At 40.0% G+C, this 27,777-nt stretch overlaps 2 protein-coding genes across 5 annotated transcripts in view; one reads left to right on the forward strand and one right to left on the reverse strand.

Annotated features, from left to right (window-relative positions):
- Window positions 1-13,550: 13,550 nt before the first annotated feature.
- On the reverse strand, window positions 13,551-17,086 carry LOC144456825 (uncharacterized). The gene is made up of 2 exons (XM_078152674.1): window positions 16,837-17,086; window positions 13,551-15,056 (listed from the first exon to the last, which is right to left on the reverse strand). Exons 1-2 carry the CDS (start codon window positions 17,052-17,054, stop codon window positions 14,738-14,740), a joined length of 537 nt encoding a protein of 178 aa, XP_078008800.1. The 5' UTR covers window positions 17,055-17,086; the 3' UTR covers window positions 13,551-14,737.
- Window positions 17,087-17,441: 355 nt separating this feature from the next.
- NTRK2 (neurotrophic receptor tyrosine kinase 2) overlaps window positions 17,442-27,777 on the forward strand; it is a 414,935-nt gene continuing 404,599 nt past the window's right edge. For all 4 annotated transcript variants that reach the window (XM_020966953.2, XM_020966954.2, XM_020966955.2 and 1 more), the window contains exon 1: window positions 17,442-17,695. In XM_020966953.2, coding sequence (XP_020822612.1) covers window positions 17,484-17,695 — 212 coding nt within the window. In that variant the 5' untranslated portion in view covers window positions 17,442-17,483. The remainder of the gene's footprint in view (window positions 17,696-27,777) is intronic.

Below are 27,777 nucleotides of genomic sequence, written 5' to 3' on the forward strand. Positions count from 1 at the left end.
CAAATCTGTGGGCCTCAGGTCTCTGGAATTATTGTTAAAGGTCCTTATATCCAGATGTGCACCAAACATTGTTTTCTTGATCTTTACTTAGCTATAACAACATATGCAGTATGATTCAGTACAATAAAATAAACATTTGAAAGACAGAATAAATAAAATGAATGTTATCCAGATATGGAAATTTTCAAATTTGTTTTGGTGATTAATAAAATATAAATTCATTTGAAATTAATGTTTCTGAATTTAAAGTAGCTTGTTATCATCATGTTTTTTTTTCCTAGAACAAATGTACACAAAGGAGATCTTTAGAGACAATACAACTGTGAGGGAAATGAGGGATTGATTTTCAAGGTATCTGAAAGAAGGCAAGATACCAAAGGCATGAGAAAAATCATGGAGCATATTATTACCAAAAAAATTAACTGAAGGATCATAAGTAATTACTGACCCTATTTTCTCAGCCATTTAAGATTTCTATGAAAATAATCTGTCCATTCTGGAGGCAGTTTTGTTGAGAATATTAGAGAAGAGGCAGCGTTTGTGAGTGGTAATGCACGATAGAACACATCTTTACCATCGCACAATTGACTGAAATATGAGAACAGGAGATCCCACTGCACTTATTGTTTGTTCACTATGAAAAAACATTTTATTTGGTATAGAACACTGTATTTTAAGATTCTTCTCCAACAAGGTGTCCCTCATGCATATGTCCAAACTGAAGATTCCTTGTATGATATAACAACAGAAACAGCCTTGTTCAAAAATCCTCTGATGGTTAATATCAGTTGAAGCACAAAACAAGGAGATGTAAGCTTTCCTGAGGTATTCACCACTGAAAGGGAGGAGATTCAGCTCAGAGTTCAGCTTGAAGGAGAGATTCCTTATGGAGGTCCTCTTGACACTCAAGATGTGAAAGACATTATGATGATTTTCATCAAGCCACAGAATACTGAATAGCCTTCAAAATAATCTTTCTAATGTGTTTAGTCTAATTATCCATGGAAGAAAAACCAAGAAGATGAAGAGTGTCTATTATCCAGACTATAGTATATAGCTAGATGAATAACTTGTAGATAACTAATATATAGCAAAGGATAAATTTATCCATTGGCATTTACATCTTGGACTGACACTGAAAACAGATAATGAGTTGAGTCTAGGATGGAACAGATGGAGGAGAATGAACTGGATCCCCTTTGGAAACTGCAAGCTTTTCACCAAAATAAAGGCCCATCTTTTTACTGCCAATATATTTCCACTATTACTGTATGGATGTGAATCATAAGATACTACAATTTCTGAAGGACTGAAACTGAGGATCATCCATAGAGGAGAGATAGGTAACTAGTAAGTGTGAGCAGGTTACAAAATATTACAAAGAATACTGGTGAACAGACTGTATTTCATTAGCATCTTTGCAAGGTTAGAACTCAAAGAATGCTCTGAGCAAGTTGGATAGATCCTCTGTGATAAATTTATGGGAGAATATGAATAAATGTCATACAGGACGGGCAGCAATGTATGGGATGTGATATGCTTCATTTGAGGGACTACCTAAACTTATGGCTTCCTCTCACTCTCTACAACTGCCATTCTCGGCTTTCCCCCACATACCACGACTGACCTTAGCTACATTTTGGTTCCCTTTTACTTAGCTCTCTTTGAATAACTCAAAGAATCACCTGATATAGAGCCCAGTACAAAGAAGTTGCTGTGATCCATGATAGGTGGAGCCAATTACATCATTCCAAGATGCTGAGATCAAATCATGCCAAGATCTTCAAAAGAGTGAATACTACGTCTATTTATACTGTGAATGAACCTTTTTTTTTTTTGTCTACTTCATGCTTATGTCTATCCATTGTTCCTTCAATGCACTTTATTCATTGAATCATAATATCATGCCTCACAGGTAATTTAGTACAATCTTTTCATTTTATAAATGAGGAAATTAAGTCCCAGGGAATTATGGTTTTCCCAAGTTCACACAGGTACTAAGTGACAGGTCTGGGGTTTGAACCTGGGCCCTCTGTTTTGAAAGCCACTGGTATTTCCAATGTACTATGTTGTGTCTAGTTCAGCTACCATAAGAAATTATGTTAATTAAATAAAAACTTTGAGAGGTAATTTGGAATCATGAATGTCCTTATATTTCTAAGGATATTCCCTGGGACTCCTTTAGATTAATTTAATCATCATGAAAACCACAGAGTAAAATGATTTAGATGCAATATTTAGATAGAATGTAAGTTCCTTGAGAACAGAGCTGGTTTCATTTTTGCTTTATCGCAGTAGATACAGAGCCAACCTTGAAGCCAGCAAGACCAGAGTTTAAGTCTCATCTCTGACAAACTAGCTGTGGGGCCCTGGGCAAGTCACTTCATCTCAGTGCTGCAGACAACTTTCTAAGCCTGTAAGTTGCAGAGAAGGTGCTGGCCTGTATTGATAGAGGAAATATCCTCACTTGGGAATACCCTGTGCCAATGAAACCTTAGATTCAATCCTTATAGATTCAAGTCCCTATCCTCAATATCTATCATAATGCCTAACACACAGTAGGAACTTAAAAATACTTGTTGATTGGCTGATTGTTTCGGGAGACTGAAAGATGGATCAGATGATTCTTTCCTTCCTTCTATCATCCTCTCTCTCTTCCTCCCTCCCTCCCTCTTCCCCCTCTCTTTCTCTTTCTTTCTCCTTTCTTTCCCTCTCTCTCTCTCTCCCTCCCCACCTCTCTCTTCTTCCCTCTCCTTTCCCCCTCTTCTCTCTCTCTTGCCCCCTCTCTCTTTCTCTCTCCTCCCTCTCTTTTTCCCTCCCTTTCTCTGCTTTATCCTTTCCCTCATATTTGATAAAAGCAACTCCTTTACTTTTGTTAGTAAACTGTGACATAGAAATGTTCTGGGCCTCATTGGAATCCCATCTGCACTGCAGGAATGCTCTCTGCAACACAAGCTGTAGACATGTCATTCCTGGCCTGAGTAACCACAGAATCATAGAATCATTTCAAAGCTGGAAGGGAGCTTACAGGCATTTATGCCAGAAAAAGGATTCCTTCTGTAATGTACCTGCTGAGCGGTCATCAAGACTTTGCTTAAAGACCTCAAGTAAGATGGAAGGTACTCCCTTCCCCCACCTCAGCCCCTTACATTTTTAGTTAGGAAGTTCCAGTTGTTAGGAAGTTATTCCTTATGTCAAGCTGAAATCTGATTCTTGGCAGCTTCTTCTTGTTGCTTCCAGTTCTGCCTCTTGGACTTGTTTTCTTCAGTGTATTTTTTTTCTAACTGGCCAATTGTATTTTTGAAGGACTCTTTTATCTCTCTCATTTGACTATTAAAATCCTTCTTGAGCTCTTCTAAGAAGGCTTTTTGGGCTTCAGACCAGTTCATATTCCCTTTTGTTGTTGCAGATGTGGGTTTGTTGACAATGTTGTCCTCTTCAGAATTTCTGTCTTGATCTTCACTCTTCTCATAATATGAATCTATGGTACGTTTCTTTTTACTCATGGTGTTTCCCTGGCCTTTAAAGAGATTGAGCTCTCCTGCTGGGGCACAGAGGGTACTGACCCAAGCTTCTTGTGGTGGGAGCCTAGGTCTTGGTCACTGGCTTTGCGTTCTGGGGCCTCTTATGCTGGGAATTGGAAGCTGTAGGTTTCTGGCAGCTTACCTTGTGTTGGGCTGGAATCAGCAAGGCTGGAACTTTCAGGCAATTCTAGGTTGCCTGCTTTTCCTTTCCTTTAGCTTTCTTCACCTCCTTTTAGATGGCTGCTGCAGGATGTTTATTTGCCTGGGGCCCCTTGCAGTGTTGCACCAGGAGATTCCTTTGCGGTGGATTGCTGAGACTCCTGGTGGTTTTCTGAGCGGGTTTCCACCGGTTGCCCCCACCCTCCCTGAGTCACTGGGAGGTCCAGGTGTTGGTGTTTGCCTGCTCTACCACCTGGGCTTCAGGATTCTTCACAATGGGGCTTCAGGGCTCCTACAGCTCACCTGGTGTTGGGTTGGAATCAGCAAGGTCGGGGCTTTAGGAAGCTTTTAGGTTATTTTCTTCACCTCCTTTCAGATGAATGCCGCAGGGTACTTATCCGCCTGGGGCCCCTTGTTTTTGCTGAGGCACTGGGAGACCCGTTTGCTGGGCTACTGCACTGCTGCTCCTTGTCTTTCTTCTAGTTCAGGTGCTCCAGGGTTTGTTTTTTTTTTTCTGGGGTGATATTTTCTGGGTTTTCAGAGGTTGATAGGGGAGAGTGAGAGTGACTACCTTTTCACTCCGCCATCTTGGCTCCCCAGTTCTGCCTCTTGGAGCCAAAGGGTCTAAATCCATTCACTCTTTTACAGAATAGTCTTCAAATACTTGACAAATTATCCCATCTTGACAAATTCTCTCTTCTACAGGCTAAGTATTACTCAAGGAGTGCTTGGATCTACTTTGTAGGGAGAGGAATATAATGTTTGGGGTACTAGATTTGTAATCTAGAATTCAAACTCCATCTCAGACACTAATTGTGTGACTTTGGTAAAGCCACTTAACCTCTCTGTGCCTCAGTTTCCTTATCTGCCAAATGAAGGAGTTGGACTTAAGGGCTTTCAAGGTCCCTTCCAGCTATGACCCAATGATTCTATGTGACTTTCTGAGCTGTAAATTATACTTCAATCTCTATTGGTGAGACAAGGATAAAAGGCACTAAAATTGAAGTGGGAGTCTGGATGGTAACTGTTTCTTTGTGGACCCGCTTCCAAGTCATTCTTGGAGTAGTCTGAAAAAATTGGCTTCATATTAAGCAGTGATCAAGTATATGCAGGAAGGAGGGAGTTAAGAAAACTCAGCAAAAAGAGGAAGAACTTTCAATTGTACCAATGAAACCTAGGTCAGAAGGAAGCAATATGGTCTAATGGAAAGAGCCCTGAATTTTCAGCCAGAGGATCTGGGATCTCTGCCACATAGAGCCTTGGGCAGCTCAACCTCTCTAGGCCTGTTTCCTCATCTGTAAATTGATAAAGCTGGATTAGACGATCCCAATGGTCTCTTCCTGAACTAAATCTACAATCCGAGGAGCCCATCTAAATCCCAAGACCTTTGTCCCTCAAAACCCCCTGTGCCCTCTGCCCTCAGCAGCTGCAAATCAAAACAGAACGATGATAACTTTCTTGATCACAAGATGGCAGTCTTACTTCTGCTCCATTACCAAATGGAGAAAATGATGTGAAACAGACCAGAAGCCAAATGGCTTCTGTCACTCAGAAATATTGACAAATAAACTGTAATCAAGTAGAGAAAAAAAGAGAGAAAGGAAAAGATTAAAAATAAATGCAAGAGATTTGACAAACAAGGATTTTTTAGATGTCTGGCTCCATTAGTAGCTCTTTTGCATTCGTGCCAGCTCCTTGTGGGTTTAAGTCTCACACCAATATTTAGGCTCCAATCCAGACATGAGGCCATAGTAAAACGGTGCATGCAAAAGGAGGTAGATCTCATGTGTGCTAAGGGGCCAAGTGCATCCGGGCTTATGCGCTGGCATAGTCTGAGTGCTTGGCTGGGATGGCCTCTTTTTAGCAGTCCTATTCAATCTGACCCAATCCAAACAGCCTTTCTTAAGTAATAATGATAATAAGAATAATAGCTGGCATTTATACAACACTTGAAGGTTGACAAAGCTCTTTAAAAATATTAGCTGATTTCATCCTTAAAACAACCCTGAGAGGTAAGTGCTATTATTATCTCTATTTTAAATATGAGGGAACCTCATGAGGCAAACAGGGTTAAGTGACTTACCCAGGGTCACCAGCTAGTAATTGTCTGAGACCAGATTTGAACACAGAGCTTCCCGACTCGAGATTTGGCACTTGGTCCACTGTGCCACCTAGCTGCCTAGCCAAGTGAGACAGGAAAGAGTGGTTCAAAGTGTTAGTGTGATGAGCTTCATCCATCTTCTTTCCCTAACTCTGGTGGCTTTCCATGGAACATTTGCAATGTGCAAAAGTCTTTAACTTCCTAAAAGACAGAATGCTGGGCATGGAGCCAGGTAGACCTGAGTTCAAATCTGGCTTACTAGCTGTGTGACCCTGAGTAAGTCACTGTACTAGGTTCCAGGGACACAGAGACAAAAGAAAAACAATTCCTGTTTCCCCCTCACCACCCACCCCTTCAATGAATTTTTATTTTGATGGGGCAGATATAGTCTGGAAACAGACGAGGACCTACATGATGATTTGAGGAAAGAGTGAGCATTAACAACTAAGTAGAATGATGTTAGGTAGGGACTTCCATTTAAATTTCTGCAACAGAGCCTTCCCGTACCAGACACTGCTAAGTGGGTGCTAGAGACACTGCTGTTTCTCTGCTCCAATCCAAAACTACTCAACCTGATAGTGTTCTTTTTATTTCAGATGGCAAACAGGAGACAAAGATGAAGGAAAGACCTGACCATTCAGGTCACACAGCTTTCTGTAAAACTAAACTCATCCTAATGGGAGATGAGAAGAAGGATGCTGGAGAAAGGGCTATCCTGATAAGCTGCTCTGTTACAGTATCTAACAAGGTGAATGATCAAATGCAGCCCCAGCTGCCTAGAAGTAACGCACTTCTTGTAACTACAGCCTTAAATGTGCCTATTATCACCATAATCAAACAAAGCAAATGGCGCAAGCAGCAATCTGGCTATAGATGCTGAGAATGGATTAAAATTTAGACTGCTCCTTGTTGCATGACTGGACAAATTTTCATGATACCAGGTGACTGGGGAAGCCTTTTAGCAAGGAAGAAAACAAGCATTTATTAAGTACCTCCTATATGCCAGGCACCATACTTAGTGCTTTACAAATATCATGTCACTTGATCCTCATAACAGCTCTGGGATATAAGTTCTATTATGATCTCTATTTTACAGTTAAGTGACTTACTCAGGGTCACACAGCTAGTAATTGAGGTTTGAACTCAGGTCTATCTGACTCCATGCCCAGCATTCTATCCCTGTGCCACCTTTTAGGAAGTTAAAGATTTTTGCACATTGTGAATGCTCCATGGCAAGCCACCGGTTGGCAGAGTTAGGGAAAAAAGAAGAATGAATCTCATCATTCTAGCACTTTTTAAAAAAATGGGCCTAAATTTCAAATCACTGGACAAAGGGCTGATAGCTCTCTGGTGTCCACTGATGTTGACTGGATGTTGTGAGAGTTATTTATTCATCTGACAAGGAGGTGAACTAGATCCTCTCTAAGTTCCAGTTTTCAGACTCTAGGAATCCATACTTCTCTATCTAATAATCAATCAATGAAAAGTCAGTAATGAAGTATTTACTATGAACCAACCAAGAGGAGAGCCCAAGAAATGCAGGAAGATAGAAATAGTTCCTGCCCTTAAGGAACTCAAATTTGAATGGGGAAGACAGAATGTAAATAATTAAGCATATGAAAAATGGAAAAAAAAAAAAAGAAAAAGGATGGCCTGGGTCAGTGAGTCACTGGAAACATTGGGGGAAAAAATCACTTAAATTTTCACTGGATGAGTTTCTCCTCTTAAAAATGGAGCAAACATCATGCTATGTTGGAAAGATCATTGGACTTAAAGTCAGAAGACCAGGGTTCAAATTCTGGCTCTCTCAAGTGAAAACTGTGATTCAGAGCAAGATATGATACCTCTGCCTCTCAGTTTCCTGCCAAAAATGAAGGGGTGATCAGAATAGTGATACTATATGGTCTCCAAGGTCCCTTCCAATGATGACATTTTGAAATCTCTTCTAAAAGTGGAAACAGTTCACATTTATAATGTGTCATCTCCTACAAGGGAATTTTCCTGACTCTACCTGAACTGCCAGTTCCCCATTCCCCATTGTCTGTCTGTCTCTGTTTCTGTATGGTTTTCTCTGTCACTCTCTCTCTCTCTCCAGGGCAGCTAAGTGGCTCAGTTGATAGAGTGCCAAGCCTTATCTTCCTGAGTTCAAATCTGGCCCCAGACACTTACTAGCTGTTTGACCCTGGGCAAGTCACTTAATCCTGTTTGCCCCAGTTTCTCATCTGCAAAATAAGTGGGAGAAGGAAATGGCAAACCACTGCAGTATCTTGCCAAGAATACCTCAAATAGGGTCACAATGAGTTGGACCAGGGGTGGGGAACCTTCAGCCTTCAGGCCACATGTGGCCCTGTAGGTCCTCAAGTGCAGCCCTATGACTGAATCCAAACTTCACAGAACAAATCACCTTAATAAAAAGATTTGTTCTGTAAAACTTGGACTCAGTCAAAAGGCTGTACCCAAGGACCTTGAGGCTGCAGTTTCCCCACCCTTTATGTTGGACACAAGTGAAAAATGACTGAACAACAACAACTTTCTCTCTCTCTCTCTCTCTCTCTCTCTCTCTCTCTCTCTCTCTCTCTGTGTATATGTATACATATATACACACACACATATACAGTAAAACATGTACATGTTGTTCCCTAATAGAATGGAAGCCCCTTGAGGTCAGAGAGTGTATTGTCTTTGTCTCTGTATCCCTTGTAGATAATGTAGTGGTACCTGGAACACAGTGGTTATTTAATAAATACCTGCTGACTTATTGATTGATAATAACTTGAATTTCCATAGTGCTTTATAAATTTCTCCCTTTGCTTGTTAGCTCCTTAAGAATATTTCATTCATTGTATTGGTATCCCCAGTGCCCAGCAAGTTTGCTGTATAGTAGGCACTTAATAAATCCTTGTAGATTGATTATAACATGCTTCCTTCACAATATCCTTGTGGGGCAGGCAGTAGAGGTATTATTGTGCCAATTTTATAGCAAAGGAAACAAAAACTCAGAGAAAATGAAGTTAACTAGTTCAAGATCTCCTAGCTGGTATATGTCAGAACTGAGACTCAAAAACCCAGGTCTCCTGAATTCCAATTGAGCACTGCTTCTTTAACTAAGGTACAAAAGGGTTCAATCAATTCTCTGAGATCAGTTTCCTTCTTTACTCTCTCCACTACACTAGACTACCTCTTTATACAGGGGATATGCATTTTTCATCTGAATTCCGAGTTCAAGCAAAGCTCATTGATTAGAAGCAAAAGCTTATACATAGGAAACTGAAGATCTCTACATGTGGCCCAAAGATATTCTTTTCACTCCCTTTTAAAAAGAATGTGGTGACTTGAGGAAATAAGAAGATGTGGGAAGCCAGCAACTCTCTATGGGTGATAACGGGAACAGAATTTGGTTTTCAGGACTTATGGTAATAGAACAATGAGGTCTCAGTAAGGGATGGAGTAAAAGCCAGGAAGAACTTGTTTGGTAAGAAATTTGGCAACCTAATTGAGTGGGCTTTAACTTGGAATTTGGGGGAAAGAGAAAAACACAACTAAAACTGTGATGCCTATTGTTAGGAGGACCACAAATTCTTTATTTACAAAAAAATTAAAAATAGAAGATGAAATCCTCAGTAATTCCCCGGAAGGAAGAGGAGAGGCAATGTGATACAATGGAGATGCTATTGAGCTTGGGGTAAGGAGACACTTGGGTTTGAATCCTTCCTCTGACTTTTCATTTGTATAATCCTAGACATGTGAGGCAACTTCTCAGTGTCATTTTCACTTCTGTTATTATAGTCATTGTTGTCTGCATTTTTTGTACTTTCCCGTATCCATTTGGTAAAAACTCATTTAGTCAGTTATGACATAGAAGACAATCCAAAGGGGGAAAGAGTGACCCAGAAGACAGTCCAATAACAGGTGCAATCCTGGCAAAAGAGCATGGCTCCAGCCCCAGAGAGTTTCCCTGAGGTAATTAGAAGATAAATCTACAGGAGAAGTCAGCTCAGGTGGGACTTAAAGATCTCAAAAAATGAAATTCTGGAGACACAAAGAGAAATAGTTCTAATGAAGAGGAAAATGGGAGGCTGCCCAATGAGATTAATGTGGTTGTGCATGGAATTCATTAACCTACTTGGATATTTTAAAGGAATGTACAGAAAAGCCAGGCAAAAGAGAATGAATGCAAAAGCCTGGTATGGGTCTAGCATAGTATCCATGTATTAGAACTCAATACGAGCTGAAACTGGCAAAGAAAACCAAAGTCAACAAGAAGGGAATTTTTAGCTAGACTAGAGGGAAAGAGGAGGATCAAAAGAAGAATAAGAGTACTGAATGGGGGTAGATGGGATGATGAGAATTAACAATACACAGACATGGGAACTGCTTAAGTTTTAGTTATCAATCTGTTTTCTTTGTCAAGGAGGATGGTCTCTGGGTTGGAAAGGATAGAAAAAATCGACTAAGAGGAGTTGATGCCCTAGATAAATAAGGAGATAGTGAAAAGTCAATCATTCCACATAAATTAACTCACAAGATGCTATACCCTGTTTCTTTTATCAGAGCAGAACATATCTGAATGGAATCATCTCTTCAGAGGTGTGAACTAGTGTGAAAGAGGTCTGTTCATCAATCAATCAAATGAACAAAGGCATTTCAACTAGGCATGATAGGAAATCTAAATCTAAAAGTTAGCATGAGAGCTGCAGGGCCCCTTTAATAAGCGTCTACCTGCCTTTGGTTTGCGGTTGTGAAACCTCGGGCTCACTTTAATATCTGATACTAACTGATCAAAAAAGAATGCTTTTTTACAAATAAATTCGTTCTCTCCAATTTTGTGCATAGAATGAACTTACTTGTTTTTTGGAAATATAACTTACTTGCTCTTTGGAAAAAATATTGGTGGTGGGGGAACATTTTTTAAAACATAGAGGAAATGTAACATCTAGTGCACATGATTAAGAGACTAGAAACATTCGTTTTGGGCCCAGCCTTGTCAGATCCCCAGGGGATCTCAGGCAAATCACTGGAAAAATCAAAATAATTCTTTCCTCAGTTTCTCACTGGTAAAATGTCACAAGAGGATAGGTTTAGAGCTGGAAGGAACCTGAGAGGCCATTGAGTCTGACCTCCTCATTTCAGAGATGAAGAAATAGAGTCACAGAGAGGGTGAAGTGATTTACATCATTCATTTACATCCTCATCCATACAGTTAGGAGAGGATTCAATTCCTTCCCTTTGAGGGATAGTCTGAATATCAATAAAATGAAATTCTTGAAGCATTCTGTGGTTCTGAAAAATGAGTTATTCTATTATTATATATTATTTTTATTATATAGTTAACATATTGCATTATTATATTATGATGACATAATTATAATATAATTATATACATATCCATGAGAGACGGTGTGGCATAGTAGATAACAAGCCTGCCTTAGAGTCAGGAAGACCTAGGTTCAAGTCCTGGCTTCATAAGACAATTTCTTTTCTACAATTCTATGTGGTATTTGTAAGCAAGACTCAGGACTAGCACTGCTGCCTGTGTGACCAGAGCAGAGAACAATGTAGTACAAACAGAACACAGCTTAGTGCTCCAAGCAACTTTTTATGATCATATGTTGTAACACTTATACCTATCTGTATTGGTAAAGGGAGGTCCTTATCTAGAGTTTACTATAGAAATCATAAGTCCCTTAAAACATTCATAAGTATATACACACACATTCTCTCTCTCTCTTTCTCTCTCTCTGTTTCTCTGTCTCTATGTCTATCTCTCTGTCTGTCTCTGTCTTTGTCTCTGTCTCTCTGTTGATCTCTATATATATTACACACACACACACACACACACACACACACACACACACACACACACATTTCCCTCCACTAAAATCCTATTTCCATACTTAATGCTGAAAAGAAGGTAACTCTAGTTTTCTAAAGGTTTTATCAATAGAGTACAATATTTGGATGTGCCAATCAAGTTCATGAACCTGGGATTTCACTGATATTGGCAACTTTCAATGAGGGAACTGATAGAGATCCTTGCCTGCTCTGTAACAAAGAGTTGCTTGAGGACATTGAAAGGTTAAGTGACTTTCTCAGGGTCACCATGACTATATGTGTCAGAGGTAAAACTTGAACCCAGATCTTCCTAACCCCAAAGTTGGTTTGCTCTCTCCTATGCTAATCTATCCTCTCATGGAACTTTATATTGCAGTGGTAGAGTGGTGTGGTGAACCAGATTGAACCAGATTGTTTAGCTAATTCTATTCACTCCCCCCCACCCCATCTCTGCCATGGCACCACAGGCTCATGGCTTAGATGTGTTTCCTGAAATAAATTCCCTTTGTTTGCTCTTGAAAGTGATATAAAAAAGATTTATAATTCTCCCTACTTTTTTTTTTTTTGAGTTTCCAGTCCCCAGCCAGACACAGTCCTCAGGCATAACACACTGTTTAAAATCTATCATTCTTTCTAAGGAATCTTTTCTCCTCCAATTTGCTTCTTCCTAACTTTTCAATTCAATTTAATTTAATTCAATTCACGTTTATTAAATACCTGCTATGTTCCAGACCTTGTGCTAAGCCTTGGGGATAGGAATAAGAAAGAGAAAGACAGACCCTGCCCTCAAGAGCTTATAATATAAGGGGGGAAGACAACACGTAAAAGGAAGCTGAAGAGGGTAAGTCAGGGACAATGATATTCCATGGAGTTCAAACCAAGCAGAACTGCTGATGAAAAGTGAAGGCTTACCTGGAAAGTTCTGAAAGTTCAGGGCCCTCTATAAAGGAAGGCTTTGGGAGGAATTTGTTGCTTCATCATCCAGCCAATCAGAAGGGAGAGGCCATTGAGGAGTTGAGAAGCTGTTGAATATCAAAGACTAAGTCAATCAACATGATGATATTTACCAATTCCCAATAAGATCACCTGTACTAGCAAATGTCTGTGGTCAACATTGTTTATGTTTTATGATGGAGATCAAAGAGAGAAAAGGAGATCCAAAATTACTGCCTTGGGGTAGTGATGCCTCATCAAGTTACTGTCAGGGCAGCTTATTTTCAATCTAGTTGGGACCAGTCTCTGATCACAGACCAATACAGTAAGATCCAGGTATATACTGCCTCCTACGGGCCTGTCCCCATCACCTCATTCCCCATCCTCATTACCACTTTAAGCACTGCTTACCCATCAAGGCAACATGGCACTCTGTTATGACTTCATTGTGGTGGGTTAATAATCACACCCCAGTTTTTCAGCTTTTACCCTTCATGAGCCTCAGATGATTGATATGTTTGATGGGAACTTAGAGGACATGGTGTGTCAGCTTAATGATCCAAACTCCTCTGGTATCATCTCACTAATAAGAGCTTGTGTGATAAATACTAAAATAAAAGTAACTACTTTTTAAAATCCTTTTATTGCATAAAATGGGACCATAATACTCCATCTACTTGTCTAATAGGACTTTTGAGGGAGGAGAGTATTTTGTAAACCTTAAAGAGCTCTAAAAATTTGAGTTATTGCTATGATATTATTACTATTATTCATAATAGCAACTACTTCAAAAATATTTAGCTGCTTGGAAACTGAACATATTCTTTCCACAGAGCAGAGAAGAACATACTACAAATGCAACATTCCTGAGTTTGTATTGGGGAGTGGGGCGAGTAGAATCCACCTGTCACCATATTACATTTAGAGGTGGGCTTGGGCCCACCAACCAGTCAAACAAAAATTTTTCTCTTTTTAAAATAATTTTATTGACATCTTTTGTTTTTATATCACTTACATTTCACACCACCTCTCTACTTACCCTTTTAGAGAGTCATCCTTTACAATAAAGAATAAAAAAGGGGTGGGGACATTCAGCAAAATTATCTAACATATTAAAAAAATTTGATGCTATATTCAGTATTCCATATCCATAGTCACCCATTTCTGCAAAGAAGTGGGGAAGGTGTCTTCTCATATCTCTTCTTTGGGACCAAGGTTGGTCATTATAATTTCACAGCATTCAATTTCCATTGTTTTGTTGTTCTTTCTAATGACATTTTTGTTATCGCTGTGTGTGTGTGTGTGTGTGTGTGTGTGTGTGTGTGTGTGTGTGTATATATAAAATACACATATATATATTCCCCCATCTACTTACTTTAATTTGCATCAGTTCCTGCAAGTCTTTTCATGCTTCTCATTATTCATCATATACACTGTTTATTACAACATAATGATATTGCAATCCATTCATGTATTCCAGTTTGTTTAACCCTTCTGAAATCAATGAGCAGGTCTACTTTGTTTACAATCTTTTTTGCTCTTCTGCCCCTAAATCCTACTATTCTCATAGGGCTATATGTAATAATAATAATTGACATTTAAATAGTACTTTACAGTCTGAGAATTGTTTTACATAAACTAACTCATTTGAGCCCAGCAACAACCCTCTGAGACAAGGACTACAGGACAAGTATTATTACCCCCATTTTATAACTGACTAATCTGAGACTGAGGGAGATTTCAGTGACTTGCCTAAGGGTCACAAATTTAGTGTCTGAGGTGAGATTAACCCAGGTCTTTCCTTGCTCCCAGAAGAGTATTTTTTACTAGGGTAAATGAACTAATACAGACTACTTGAAACCACCCAAAGCCTACCCAGTTGAATAACATTGAATAAGGGTAGATATGCCAATTTTTAAATAAATAGAGCCTGAGGTTAAATTCAAGGTCATTTTTCAACACCCTAGCAGGCATTTCTGTGCAAATGCAAAGGGGCGGGGGTGGTTTATGTACTTTTGTTTTCCTTTTCCTCTCCGTTTTAAGAAGTAACTGGCCATCCCTGGGTTCCACCCTGACTTCTAGTCTTTCCCTATGTTTTCCTCAGCTAGAGGTTGAATTACTAACCAGTTTTAAGTGTACTCGCTTTTCGATTCATACCCAAAGTGCAAAGGATAGGTCAGGATTTAGTTCACATCTCTATGCAGTCTCCCACTCCCAGGCCCCAGTCACAACTCTCTGCTTTGGCTTCTGCTGTGGCTTTCACGAATTTTGGGGCTGGGCGCTGGGGAGAAGAGGAATGAGCTGAACAGACGCTCAGGGATGCTCGCGGCAGCGTAAGGCACCGCTGGGCACGCATCTGGCGCAGGAGCAAACAGACCGCAACCTCTCTCAGTAGCACTGGCGGCTTTTGCAAGGCAGTGTGCGAGGATTCTCTCCCGCACGGGGGCGCTCGGGCCTTCAGACGTCTCAGGCACTGCGGTGGCTTTCCCTTGCTTCCTTTCAAATTACTGCGGAAAAAAAAATATACCCCCTCTAAGAGCCACGGATGGGGAGACATTCTTAGACATGGCATGCTGATGCCACCCATTCATCACGTACCTGAGTCCTTAAAACGATTACCTTTCATTACACTATCAGAAAGAGGATAGGATTATTTTTCACAGTCCGTTTTCCCAGGGCAGTTTTCTTTATCTATAGGCAGATAAGGCTTAGATTTGGGAGCGCACGCACAGACACTCGCACACAAGCGTACGCACACAGAAGGTGCACACATTCGCGGCGGGGGTGGGGAGGAGGTAGGCACAGGAGAGATCTCCTTTGGAAGGATTGGCGTGGTCTATACTGATGGCATTGCCTAGGAACGGGGATTTGTTTCCCAAGGAGGAGTCATTTCAGCCTGCCAGTTCAAATAATATAAAATAACCGGGGCTATAGGCCAAAGTTGCTGCGGAGCAACTGAGGAAACCAAGGGATGCCAAGCCAGCTGCGTTTCCCCCCTGCTCTGTGAGCCTAGCGTTCTCTCTCGGGCAATGGAGATGATAGGGAAAGCTCTGTTTTATCTAGAGCTCTGAGCTGATTTTAGATATTGCCCCCAGGCTGAAGGGGGAAGGGGCGATCAATACACAAGCATCCTTACATTGGGGTAATAGACTGGATTTCCAACGCAGTTCACAGATTAAAAATATATACATGCTTTTCCCCCTTAGGACCGCTCCCTCAGTGTCTTAGGCAGGAGTGGGAAAGGAAGGACAGAGAGGGCAAAGGGTGGATTTCACGTATGAGGAGAGAGACATAGCTGATGCTACTAAGAGAAAAGATAGGATGAATAAGGGTTTGGGAAAGCGTTATAGCAGCAGTTTATAATCTAGCTTCTTATCCGTATCTACATAATTTATATACGACATACATATATACTAGGTGAGTGATTGTGTGTATGTGTGTGTGTGTGTATCGACGCGTGGACGCGGCCGCTCTGGTGTTGCGTGCGTGTGTGTGTGTGTGTGTGTGTGTGTGTGTGTGTGTGTGGACTCCCACATGCTTAGTGCTATCTGGATCTGGGCAGTAGCAGCAGTACCTCCCCTACTCTTCCCGCCCCCCCTTCTCCTCCCCCCTTTCTGTTGCTTTTGTCTTGAGGGTGTTGTGGGTTTGTGTGGTTGTGTGTGTGTGTGTGTGGGTGTGGGTTTTTTTTTTTTTTGGATTTCAGACTAATTTTCTGGAGTTTCTGCCCCTGCTCTGCGTCAGCCCCCACGTCACTTTGCCAGCAGTAGCAGTGGCGGCAGCGGCGGGGGCTCCTGGAATTGGGCTGGAGCGGGAGCTGGGGCTGCTTCATCCTCGGCTGTGCGAGGAGGAGGACAGAGCCTCCCGCCGGGAGCACTAAGCCGGCGAGAGGCGCCGCCGCCGCTGCCGCCGGACTCCGTCTGTCTGGGTGAGGAGCTAGCTGGCGCTCCTGGGGCCGCTGCCCGCAGCTCGACTCCTTGCCTGCCTGAAGGGTGACAGCAGGAGGGGCAGAGGAGCAGGAGCAGCCCCGGCGGCTCCCCCAGGTAGGACTGCTGGGCGCAGCCACCTGCCTGGGCCGCCGGGGCTGCGCTGCGAGGGGCTCCGCTGCCCTGGCTTCCCGCTCCCTGAGCTGGCACCGCGGCCGCTGCGGATTTTGCAGCATCATCTGGGGGAGATCCGTCGCGAAGCCGCTGCCTCCTCCCGAGGCCAGAGCTCAGCTCTGCCCCAGAACCGCATCCTCTCTACCCCGGCATGAAGTCGCTCGGGGATGTCCCATGTTCTTTAATGTACCTGGGTCTGAGGGCTCCTGGGGATTCAGTCACCCTCCCCATGGCCCGCAGCCGGGGAGAGGGGGGGCAGTGCTGGAGCATCCCCACTGAGAGTGGCATCGGGTCTCCTTTCCTCCTGGGGTCAGGGCCACGACCCACTCCTAGGGGTGGCACTACGGGTTGGATGGAGTTGTGGGAGGGAGCATGTCCGTCACAAGCAACGTTGGTCCCCTTCTCCATCTCATCCGTGTATCTGTTTGCCTCACAGTCTCAAGGTGCTGCGGCCATATCTTCCACCTCACATCCTCCTTCTGCTCAAGACTCAGTCCGTCCGTCTTCATCCCGGATTTGGCACAGTCGTGAGCCCCCAGGAGGGCAACTGAGTCCCCACCCACAGAAGGCGCGTGGATATGCAACAGCGGCAGCATCCCCAGTGGTGCCCCCTGTGAAGAGGCTCAAAATGCCCCAGTTGCTCCCGCCGCTTTGAGCAGTGCACACCGGGACGCGACAGACTCACAGAGTGCCGGGAGTAGAATTAAGAACGACCCCGTGGGAACAGGCCGGTCGTGGGCAGCAGGAGGCGCTTGGAGAGGGGGCCGGGGGGCGGGGTGGGGGGTGTTTGGTGGGGGTAGAAAACATTTGAGCTCTGGCTGGCTTCAGTGGCTAGGGATGTTGTCCTGGAAGAAGTGTCATGGACCGGGCATGGCGCGGCTCTTGGGTTTCTGCTGGTTGGTTCTGATTTTCTGGAGGGGCTCTCAGGCTTGCCCCACGTCCTGCACATGCAGTACTACTCGGATCTGGTGCAGCAGTCCTTCTCCTGGTATCACGGCCTTTCCAAGACTGGAACCAAACAGCCCTGACCCAGAGAACATTACCGAAATGTAAGTATCTGCTACTTACTATTCCTTCCTTAGCCAAAGTACACCTTCCCTGCATTATCCCCCACTCCACCCCCCAACCATGGCCTGGCAGGTAACCCTCTATTGGTGAACTACATCCCAAAACGTGCATCTGAAGCAGCCGATTATTAGATCCATCTATCAGTAACTTATCCATCTCTTTAATCAGGGACATATCAGGAGAGCAATGTTTTCCTTTTAAAAGGTTTTTTTTTAAAATCTATGTCTCTATGCCATGTAATATATATTTTCCGTTTCAAGGACTTGGATATTTATTTCATATACAGTATATACCTGTGCATGACTTGGGTTTGAATTACTTTTTCAGGCTGTCCTATTTACTAGCCCTTATAAGATAGCATGTATATTGTGCAAAAAGAAGTTAGAACAGTTCTTTATAGAAAGGAGGAAACCCCTGGAAAAAAGAATTAACTTTCTGAAATCTGTTAAAGGAGGTTAATATCTGTTCTTCGAGTTTTGGAGTTAACCAGTTTTCGTATTTCATTTCCATAGATCAAATTTTGCCTGGGAGATTGTGCCTAGGGACAATTTTGAAAATGATCTGTAAAAGGAGAAGTTCTATGTATTGAAATGCACTTGCTCAAAAGGGAAAATGTGATAGTTGGAAGCCTAAAAGCCTGGTCTGATTTAATTTAGACCTGACTTCCCAGAGATATAATTTTGAGACCATTTAGATTATAAATCTTAATTGCCCATTGAACAATTTCCTGGGAATAAGTTGGATGATAAAACTGTGTTAGTGCATAGATGAGTGTTGGTATAAGAACAGTGACACTAGAAATTTTCTAGCTTTTCAGATTCTGTTGGGAAGCCAGATTATTTATCCCCACATCCCATTCCATGTTATCTTGTCAGAAATCACTGCTAAGCTGTAACTGATCAATCTTTTCTGCTACCCAGTCCTTGATCACCTCTGTTAGATTCTTTTTGGAATATGTAATAGGATCTTTACCCCATCTTTCTTTTGATTTTTAGATTAAATGTAGAATCTCCTGAAAGTGGGGTTTGGGCAGAGGCCTTCTGGATGGTAGTACATGAATATTTCATGTGGTGGGGGGAGTAGTCTTTGAATATCAGTATGGAGTTCTCCTAATTTTATTTTTCATAGCCTGATACGTATTCCATGGCACTTCTTCTAAAGCTCCATCAGAAAGAAAGGGAATTTTCAGGACTAATTTAGTTGAAGTATTCTGTTAATGAAGGCCAAATGGGAAAGGTTACTTAATACTGTAAGATTTCCATCTCTTTGACAGGTATAGTGGATAGCTAGAAAGGAAGGATAAATGGTCTAGCTATCCCATTGCTGATGAAGTGGAGTTTTTTGGTGTTACTGTAACATTCAAGGTACATGTGCCCTTACCAAAACAGAGTTAAAATTTGACTATTTCCTCCTCAGGAAAAGGACAAAAAGTGTATACAATTTGAATGTATAATTTTTTCCTTGATTCTAGAGTGTCATTATAAAGTTAGAAATAGCCCATGTTGGGGGATAAATATGTGACCAAGGGGAAAAGAAGGCTACTTGAAGAATTTTGACCTTTAGTTATTTTTTTCAGCTCTTAATTGAAAAAAAAAAACAAGAAAGCTGACCGATATTCTATATGCTTGATTTTTTATTACAGAAGCTCCTGAAATGAGTTAATATTTAAAACATCCTACCTCTTTTATCCACAATAGTAGTTTTTTTTAATTTTAAAGGCTCTTCCTTTTAAACAAAGCTATTATCACTATTATCATTCCACAGAAGCATATTGCTGATTGCTTTCTATGATTTATTTCCCTTTGGATTTGTAAAAGCCTTTGAAATGCAAGCAAATGGGGTGGGATAGTAAGTACAGCATAGGGATAAAGACATAGGAAAGGAATTCTTTCGATTCTATTGGTCAGGTCTGAGGCCTGGAAGTTTTGAAAATTGAGAGAGTTCCATTCTTTGATCTGCTTCCTGGTTTTGTATGACCTTGCCTCAATCAGTTAACCTCTTGCTGCCTTAGTTTCTTCATCTGTATAAGGGTTAATAATGGTTCTTTGTAAAGTGCAATACAGAATCATTTGAAATGTTTTACTCTTTGAAAGTTAAAAAAAAACACAAAAAACAAAACAAGACTGAAGGAGTTTGTCCGACCTTCAAAACTTGTACCATGTTACCTGGTTCTTCTTTTCACTGCTGGGCTCTTCATTGGGCAATTTTTCATTTTTATCTCTCAATGGATACCAGGTCTCATTATGAACTGAGTGACATTTCATTGACATGTTATTGAAAGTCACTGTAGTATACACAAAATCATTTTTAAAAAAGTCTCCCTTTTTTAGCATGGTGCTAAAGTTTCACATTTGGATTTTTTTTGGTTGTTGTTGTTTGTGGCAGAAATACCAGGCAACAAAATACGAGTAAAATTTCCCCCAAAATAAACAATATTATTTTAAAGTAGTAACTATTTTATCAACTATAAAGGAAAAGTAAGAGACCAGGTATGTAGCCAATACATCCTAATGCCCCAGAGTTGCTTAACACAAGAAAATGAAGAACATATATGTGTATACCTACAGATATGTTCAGGACATAGGATTTTGTTTTAGTTCTGATGTAACTAGTTATTTCTTTTCCATTCAATGACTCTCTTTATAAACCTTCTGTGCAAACATCTTTCCTATTACCGTATCAACTTTCATACTATTTTCCATTAACGTTATGTAAATAACTTATAACACTTTAGGAAATAAAGTAATTTTTTTTAAAAGAATGATTATAATTCAGTTGGATTTTCTTTCTTTTTTTTTTAAATAACTCAAATATGGACAGAAATCATAGGTATACCTCAATTTAAGGAATCCCAATATATAAAAATTTGACATACACAAGAGAAAATCAAGCTCTCCTAGTTGATTTATTCAAACATTTTACTCTCAATCTTTTGATTTGATTTTTAAATAAAACATTTAAATAAAACATTAAATAAAACATAGCCTACTGCACAAAATAAGGAATCTGTGGACGCCCAAATCTGCCTTAGTTTCATTATAGCAGTGCTAAATCCAGTTCTAGAATATCATTGTAATGTGTAGAAATAAAGACTTTTGTTTGAACCTTTGAATCAGCTACTTAAGACTTTTTAAAACTAAGAGCCTAAGAACTTTGAAACAGACAAGTACTTTCTGACCAAAGCTTTAAAGACTTGGGCAAAATGGTTCACAAAATAACATAAGCTACTGGTTATCACTTCCAGGATTTCTTCTACTTGTTTGATAAACTCTGTGGGCTAGTAACAGCAGACATTTTACAGTGGCTTAAGATTTACAATGTGCTTTACACATCTTATTTCTTTTGATTCTCACAACAACCTCATGAGGTAGAGTGGCATAGGTATTATTATTCCCATTTTGCAGATAAAGAAACTGAGACTTAGGAAAGTTGTGACTTGCCCATAGTTACTCAGCTAGTTTGTGTTGGAAGCAAGATTCAAAGCTACGTTTTTCTTGACTCCAAGTCTGTACTCTTTCCACCAAATAAATTGCCCCTTATCATATTAAATCAGTCTCAAATTTTGTCTTGAGACAAAAGGCCCATGGTCTCTGCTTTCAAAGCTCTTATTTGTTGTTTATTCTTGGCCTGGTTTAGCAGTTCTAAAGTTGTGTCACTAAGAGACTGACAAGTGCAACAAATTGTTTTTAGGGACATAAAAATAAAAGATGATTTGCAACAGGGTATAAGATTTTACTGCTCAACCATGCTTTTCAGATCTTCTACTAAAGAGCCTAGAGTGCTGGATTGTATATGACATACATTTCAAAACTGCAAAGTAAATTTCTAGTGTAGTTGCATAAACCACTCTAGACTTGTTAATAAGTAAGGCAAGTCAAATTTCCATCATAACTGATTTAAGATGACTTATAAGCCTGTTGAAAAACATCTTGTCTCATCAGTAAAGGTATTGACAGTATTAAGCAGACTGTATAACAGGTTATATGTGAGTGTGTGTGTGTGTGTGTGTGTGTGTGTGGTGTGTATATGTGATTGCATATGGCCAATCTTTGCAATATGGAGACTTTATTACTTTTTGTGAAACAATTCAAAAGACCCCATAACCCCTTCTCTCTTCCCCCAACCTCCCAAATCTCCTTCGTTGGCTACACAGGAAAATGTTCGAGTATTTTGCTGAAAGTGATACTTCCTTGTGGGAGTTAGGGCTATTAAGTAGTAGAAGGCCCTGTATTTTATATATATATATATATATATATATATATATATATATATATATATATATATATATAGTTACAAGCAAGTAATGGAATGTTGAGACAACATAAGGGGACAACTCCCTAGAGCTACCAGGGTTCAAGGTCTGTCACTATTTGCATCTTACAAAGCTGTGTTTGTAGCCATTTCAATATCCAGTTGTGAAAATGTATTCTTGGTTAAAAGTTGCAGTCCTTTCTGACTAGGAACATTTTGTAGGCTCTGGAGTGTTAAAATTTAGAAGTTTTTTTTGGGAGGGCAGGTGGAGTTTGATGATTTTAGTTTCTCCCATATCCTCCTTGTTTTCTAGGCCTCCTATTTTATAGCTTATCTTTCTAGCCAAAGGAAGCTGCATTATTGACCATATTGAGGGATTCCAATCACTTTATGGACCTTTCTTTTCTTCCCCAGGCTACACTCGCTGTCTCTCATCACTTTCATCCTTTTTATAGTCTAACATCCCCAGGATAGGATCAGGTATTGACTTTATTGCACCTTGGGGCAATGTAGCTTCCCAGTCACTCTCACAAATCCAACGGGTTGGTTCCTGGAGATTATTTGTTCATAACTTTTCCTTTGGTGCTTTCCTGGGTTTGAGTAAGGGTCAGTAGTCAAAGTATCCCCAAACCTAAAATGTCGGAGATTTGGGGGCTTAGTAAAGCAGATGACTTTCTTTAGCTTTACCTCGCATTGTGAATCCTTCATGAGAAGAGGCAAAGACCCCACACAATGTGTTTTATTTGTCACTTATTTACTCATTGGGATGTTGTGAGGCCTGTGAAGTGTTTTAAGAGTAATGAAGGAATGAGGCAGCCAGGTTGCTCAGTGGACAGGAAGTTCTGAGTTGAAATCCAGCCTTAGACACACACTAGGTATGTGACCCTGGGCAAGGTACTTAACCCGTTTGCCTTAATCCACTGAAGAGGGAAATGACAAACCACTTCCTATTTTTGCCAAGAAAACCCCATGGACAACATTCATGTGGTATGGTCCACAAAGGATCAGACAAAACAGAACAGCTGAACAACAATAACAGTGAAGGAATGTCTGTGAAATGGTTTGGAATCCTTTAGCAGGTAAGAGACAGAAGAGTTCTTCACACACACATATACATACACTTTTACATATGTATATATGTATTGGATTAGGAACTAGAATACAAGAGGTTTGTATAATAGTCTTGGCTCTACCTCTAAAACCATTTTAATCATAGGATCATAGATTTGAAGTTGAAAGGAAGCTCTGACATCATCTAGTCCAAACTTCTCATTTTATAGATGAAACAACTGAGGCCCAGAGGTTAAGTGACTTATCCATAGTCACACAGATAGTTAAGTGGCAGAGGTGAGATTTGAACCCAGATCATCTGTCTCTAAAACCTAGGGCAAATCACTTTACACCTCTGGGCCTCAGAATCTTCACCTGTAAAATGAGAGGGTTAGTTTAGATCACTGGTTCCTAACATTTGCTTGTACGAAAACTGATTTTTAATGTCAATATTCCACAGACCTCCACATGATGGTTTGTTAAAGCTAAATGAAGATCAAAATGATAATGCTTAGTATCGTGTGAATGAATTCCTGGTCTCCTTGCACTCCGTCCCCCCTGGAACTTTGTGGTCCTCATTATAGAAACCACTAAGTCTGTAATGTTCCTCCCAGTTTTATCGTTTTATAATTCTTTGAATTTAAATACTTTAGGGATCCTAAATGTGATTCCTACTATTTTATGGGTTCTTTTTCACAGAGGACAGGGTGCCAGCTCATATTTTAAACTTATATTCTGCTAATATTTTGCCTAAGGCTGCTTGGCCCTGTAATAATAAATTCAATGTTATTAGTTAGTATTTCTCACTTCCATACTTGGGTACTGAATGCCCCCACCTCAGCCTACCATTTGGAAAGTGCAGCGTGCAAGTGTCACAGGTTAAAAGTAACGCAATCTAGATAAACTTGTACAATCTCTATAGTGCTAATAGGAAAAAAATTCAAATGGATATATTCTACTGGGAGACAGTAAACTGTAGTGGAAAGGGATGGAGCTGCCTCTGTCAAGATAGCTCTGACTTTAATCTGGTCATCAACCTTTCTGAACCTCAGTTTCCTCATCTGTAAAGTAGGGACAATATTCATCTCATGTACATAACGGGGTAGTTGAGGGATCCAATAGATTAATGTATGTGAACTTTTTTTTTTTTATAAATTGCAAATTACCATGCAAATGTAAGTTATTGATAAGGCGTGTGGCTTAGATTCAAGATCTGGATTCAAATGTTACCTCATATACTTCCTAATTGTGGGACCTTAGGCAAGTCTTTGATCAGTTTCCTCACCTGTAAAATGGGGGTAATAAATAGCACCTCCCTCATGGGGTTATTGTGAGGATCAAATAAGAAATTATCTGTAAAATGCTTTGCAAACCTTAACATCTAATCTATTGGTAGTATTATGTTTCTTTTGAAAGAATAGGCACTCTTTTATGGACATTACTGTTGTTATATAGAATAAATGACATTCTTTTGGCAAGTCAATTTAAACAGAAAGGAAAGAGATAAAATAGGTCAAAGGAAAAATTAAAATAATATGATAACAGTGAGAACTGACAACTCTGATCTTTCATTCAGTAAGTTATACAGAACCATTTCTCTCATGCAATCATTTCTATGGCTACCTTGAAATGTTTGAGTGATCAGAGGTATGCCAAGAAACTTTCAGGAAAGTTCTATGAGAGTTAAATGGAATGTGAATGAACCTCAATTTCTACTGATGGGCTGAGATCAGTCTGAAGAGAGTAATGTTACTATTTTTGGTTTTCCAAGGAGACAGCCATTGCCATAGTCAGTAGTGATTATGTAATAATGCCTTCATGCTATGCATTGGAGGAACTCAAGGCACTTCACATTAATTTTCTGGTTAATACCTATAAAAGACAGATAGCTAGGAAAACATATGTATGTATGTATGTATGTATGTATGTATGTATGTAGGTGTGTATGTATGCATCTTGCTTCTCGACTTTCCAGTACTCAACTGAGATTGATGACTTAGGTCAACATTGGAATCAAGAAAACAACTTTAGAATTAAAAAAAATCCAGAATTATGTTTTACACGGTCCCTACTACCTGTCCCTGGGACTTAGATAGTTATAGGATGATGATATTAGCATCCTGTATTCATACATGTCTTCTCTTTTAGGGAGCTCCAAGTGCTTTGCAAACATCTTCTAATTTATACTTACCAGAGGATTTTGTAGTAGTTAGAGAATATAGACAAATAGAATAGAATAACAGATAGAATAAGATATAATAGAATAACAGATAATCCTTAACTGACTTGTAGAGAGCTAGGAGGTTAAACTTGCCCAGGGTCATGGAGAATCTCAAGGTTTGACTAAGAATAGACTCTAAAGCTGATTTCCAACCCTGTGTTCTCTCCAGTAGAACAGTATTTAACAAGTAGGGACACCCGTCCTAGAGGAGTCACTGAGAGAGTTTTTAAGAACTAAACTATTTGATGATGATGTTTCGCCATGGCCAACCCTTTGTGACCCCATTTGGGGGTTTCTTGGCAGAGATACTGGAGTGGGTTTTTGCCATTTCCTTCTCCAGCTCATTTTACAGATGAGGAAACTGAAGCAAAGAGGGTTAAGTGACTTGCCCAGGGTCACACAGCTAGTTAGTGTCTGAGGCCAGATTTGAACTCATGAAGATGAGTCTTCCTGACGTCAGGCCCAGCACTCTATCCATTGTGGCACCTAGCTACTCAAAATAACCATTTAGTGGTGAGCTTTATAAGTTAGTTGAACTGGCTTTTTTCACTTCGTGCTCCCTCAGGCAGAGTATAACTAGTAGAACTCTTGGACAATGTATGTCAATAATATTAATACCTGATAGTTACATAACAGTTTAAGAGCTATTATTTCATTGCTTCATTATGGATATTCCAGGAAGCTGACATTTTGCCCTTTTCTTTTATGCACTTTTAGTGGTAATGTTTATAAAATGCACTATATATTTGCCTGCCTTTTAAATAGAGTAAATACCATTTATTCATTTCTGCATGACTTAGTCATCATTATGAAATCAATTACTGTACACCAAAAGGTCATGCCAGACTAACCTTTTTCCCCCCATAATAAATAATAAGGGAAATCAGGATAAAACTATAGGTTTGGCATGCCCAGATTTCAATAAAGTACTTGATAAAGTCTTTCATAGTGCCTTTATGGATAAGATGGAGAAATGTAGGCTAGATGATAGTGTAACAAGGTAGGTTCAGATCTGTCTGAATGATCCCATCAAAAATTAGTTAAGAGGTAGATGTCAACTTGGAAAGAATGAGATAAACTGAAAAGTAAGGAGATGGGAAAATCTTAAAGTATTATAAATGATTATTTAAGCATTTAAATTAAAATTCAATTAAGCACTTTAATTAAAATTTAAGCATGTAAATGCTGGCTTAAAATTCTTATAAAAGCAATGTTGTTGTTGTTGTTGTTGTTGTTGTTGTTAGTGAAGTATCCCAAAGATTTGTCCATGACCCTAGGCTATTTCATATTTTTATCAATAAGCTGGAGGAAGGCATAGATGGCATACTCATCAAATCTACAGATGACACAAAGCTGACAGGGTTAGATAGCATGTTAGATGATGGGATTCAACAAAGATCCTGGTTAGAAGGATGGGCGAAATCTAATATGAAAATTTAATGGGGATAAATATAAAAACCTCTGCTTAGGTTCAAGAAATGAACACTACAACAACAATGATAAATGAGGCATGGCTAAGCAGCAGTTGTTGCTAAAACAGATAGATAGATAGATAGATAGATAGATAGATAGATAGATAGATAGATAGCAATGAGGTGGTACAGTGGATAGAGTGCTAGGCCTGGAGTTAGACTTCTCTTCCTGAGGTCAAATCTGGCCTCAGACACTTACTAGCTGTGTGACCCTGGGTAAGTCACTTAACCCTGTTTGTCTCAGTTTCCTCATCTATAAAATGAGCTGGAGAAGGAAATGGCAAACTACTCCAGTATCTTTGCCAAGAAAACCCCTAAAGGGGTCATGAAGAGTCAGACATGACTGAAAATGACTAAACAATAACACACATATGTGTGTGTATATATGCTGATACATATGTACATATACATATATACATACACACACATATATTATGGTGGTTTGTAGCAGTAGGCTACAAAGGCATTGTTTCTAAAATAAGAGAGGTGATAATTCCATTTTACTCTGCCTTGCTCATACTACTTTTGCAATACAATGTTTACTTCTGAGGACCACGTTTAGGAAAGTTGGTGAAGAGATGGGCAGTAACTAGGATGGAAAGGATCTTTGAGACCATGCAATATGAAGACTGGTTAGAGAAAGTGATTAGGAAGGTTTAGCTTAGAGATGAGAATACTAGTGGGATATTATTCTGCTTGACTTTAGAAGGCAGAGCTAGTCACAGTGAGTGGTAGTTTCAAAGAAACATATTTAGGCTAGATATAAAGAAAACTTTCTAACAAATTGAGCTATCCAAAAACTGGAGTGGGAATAGGCTGCTTGGAAAGTTTGACTTCTTTGCCATATGAGATTTTCAAGTAGAGACTAACCATGTACAGTGGATTTTTATTGAGGCGCAGGTTGGAAAAGGTTGAATTTTGAACTTGGAGTCTGGGAGACTTGAGTTTAATCTTGCTTTTGACTCTTACTAAGTTATTTGATTCCAGGTAAGTAACAGAATCATAGATTCACCAATTTACGGTGAATTTATTTATTATGTAGGCATTTATTAAGTGCCTACTATGGTCC

This window comes from Phascolarctos cinereus, unplaced genomic scaffold, assembly GCF_003287225.1.
Source record: "Phascolarctos cinereus isolate Bilbo 61053 unplaced genomic scaffold, phaCin_HiC Scaffold_4;HRSCAF=312, whole genome shotgun sequence".
Taxonomy (NCBI): Eukaryota; Metazoa; Chordata; class Mammalia; order Diprotodontia; family Phascolarctidae; genus Phascolarctos; species Phascolarctos cinereus.

What these genes read in the sequence shown, in the direction of transcription:
- LOC144456825 (XM_078152674.1), bottom strand. Translation starts at nt 17,054, where the DNA reads ATGGAGAAGGGGACCAACGTTGCTTGTGACGGACATGCTCCCTCCCAC. An exon ending in CCAGGAGCCCTCAGACCCAG is followed by an intron (nt 15,057 to 16,836) that starts GTACATTAAAGA and finishes TTTTTTCCGCAG; the next exon opens with TAATTTGAAAGGAAGCAAGG.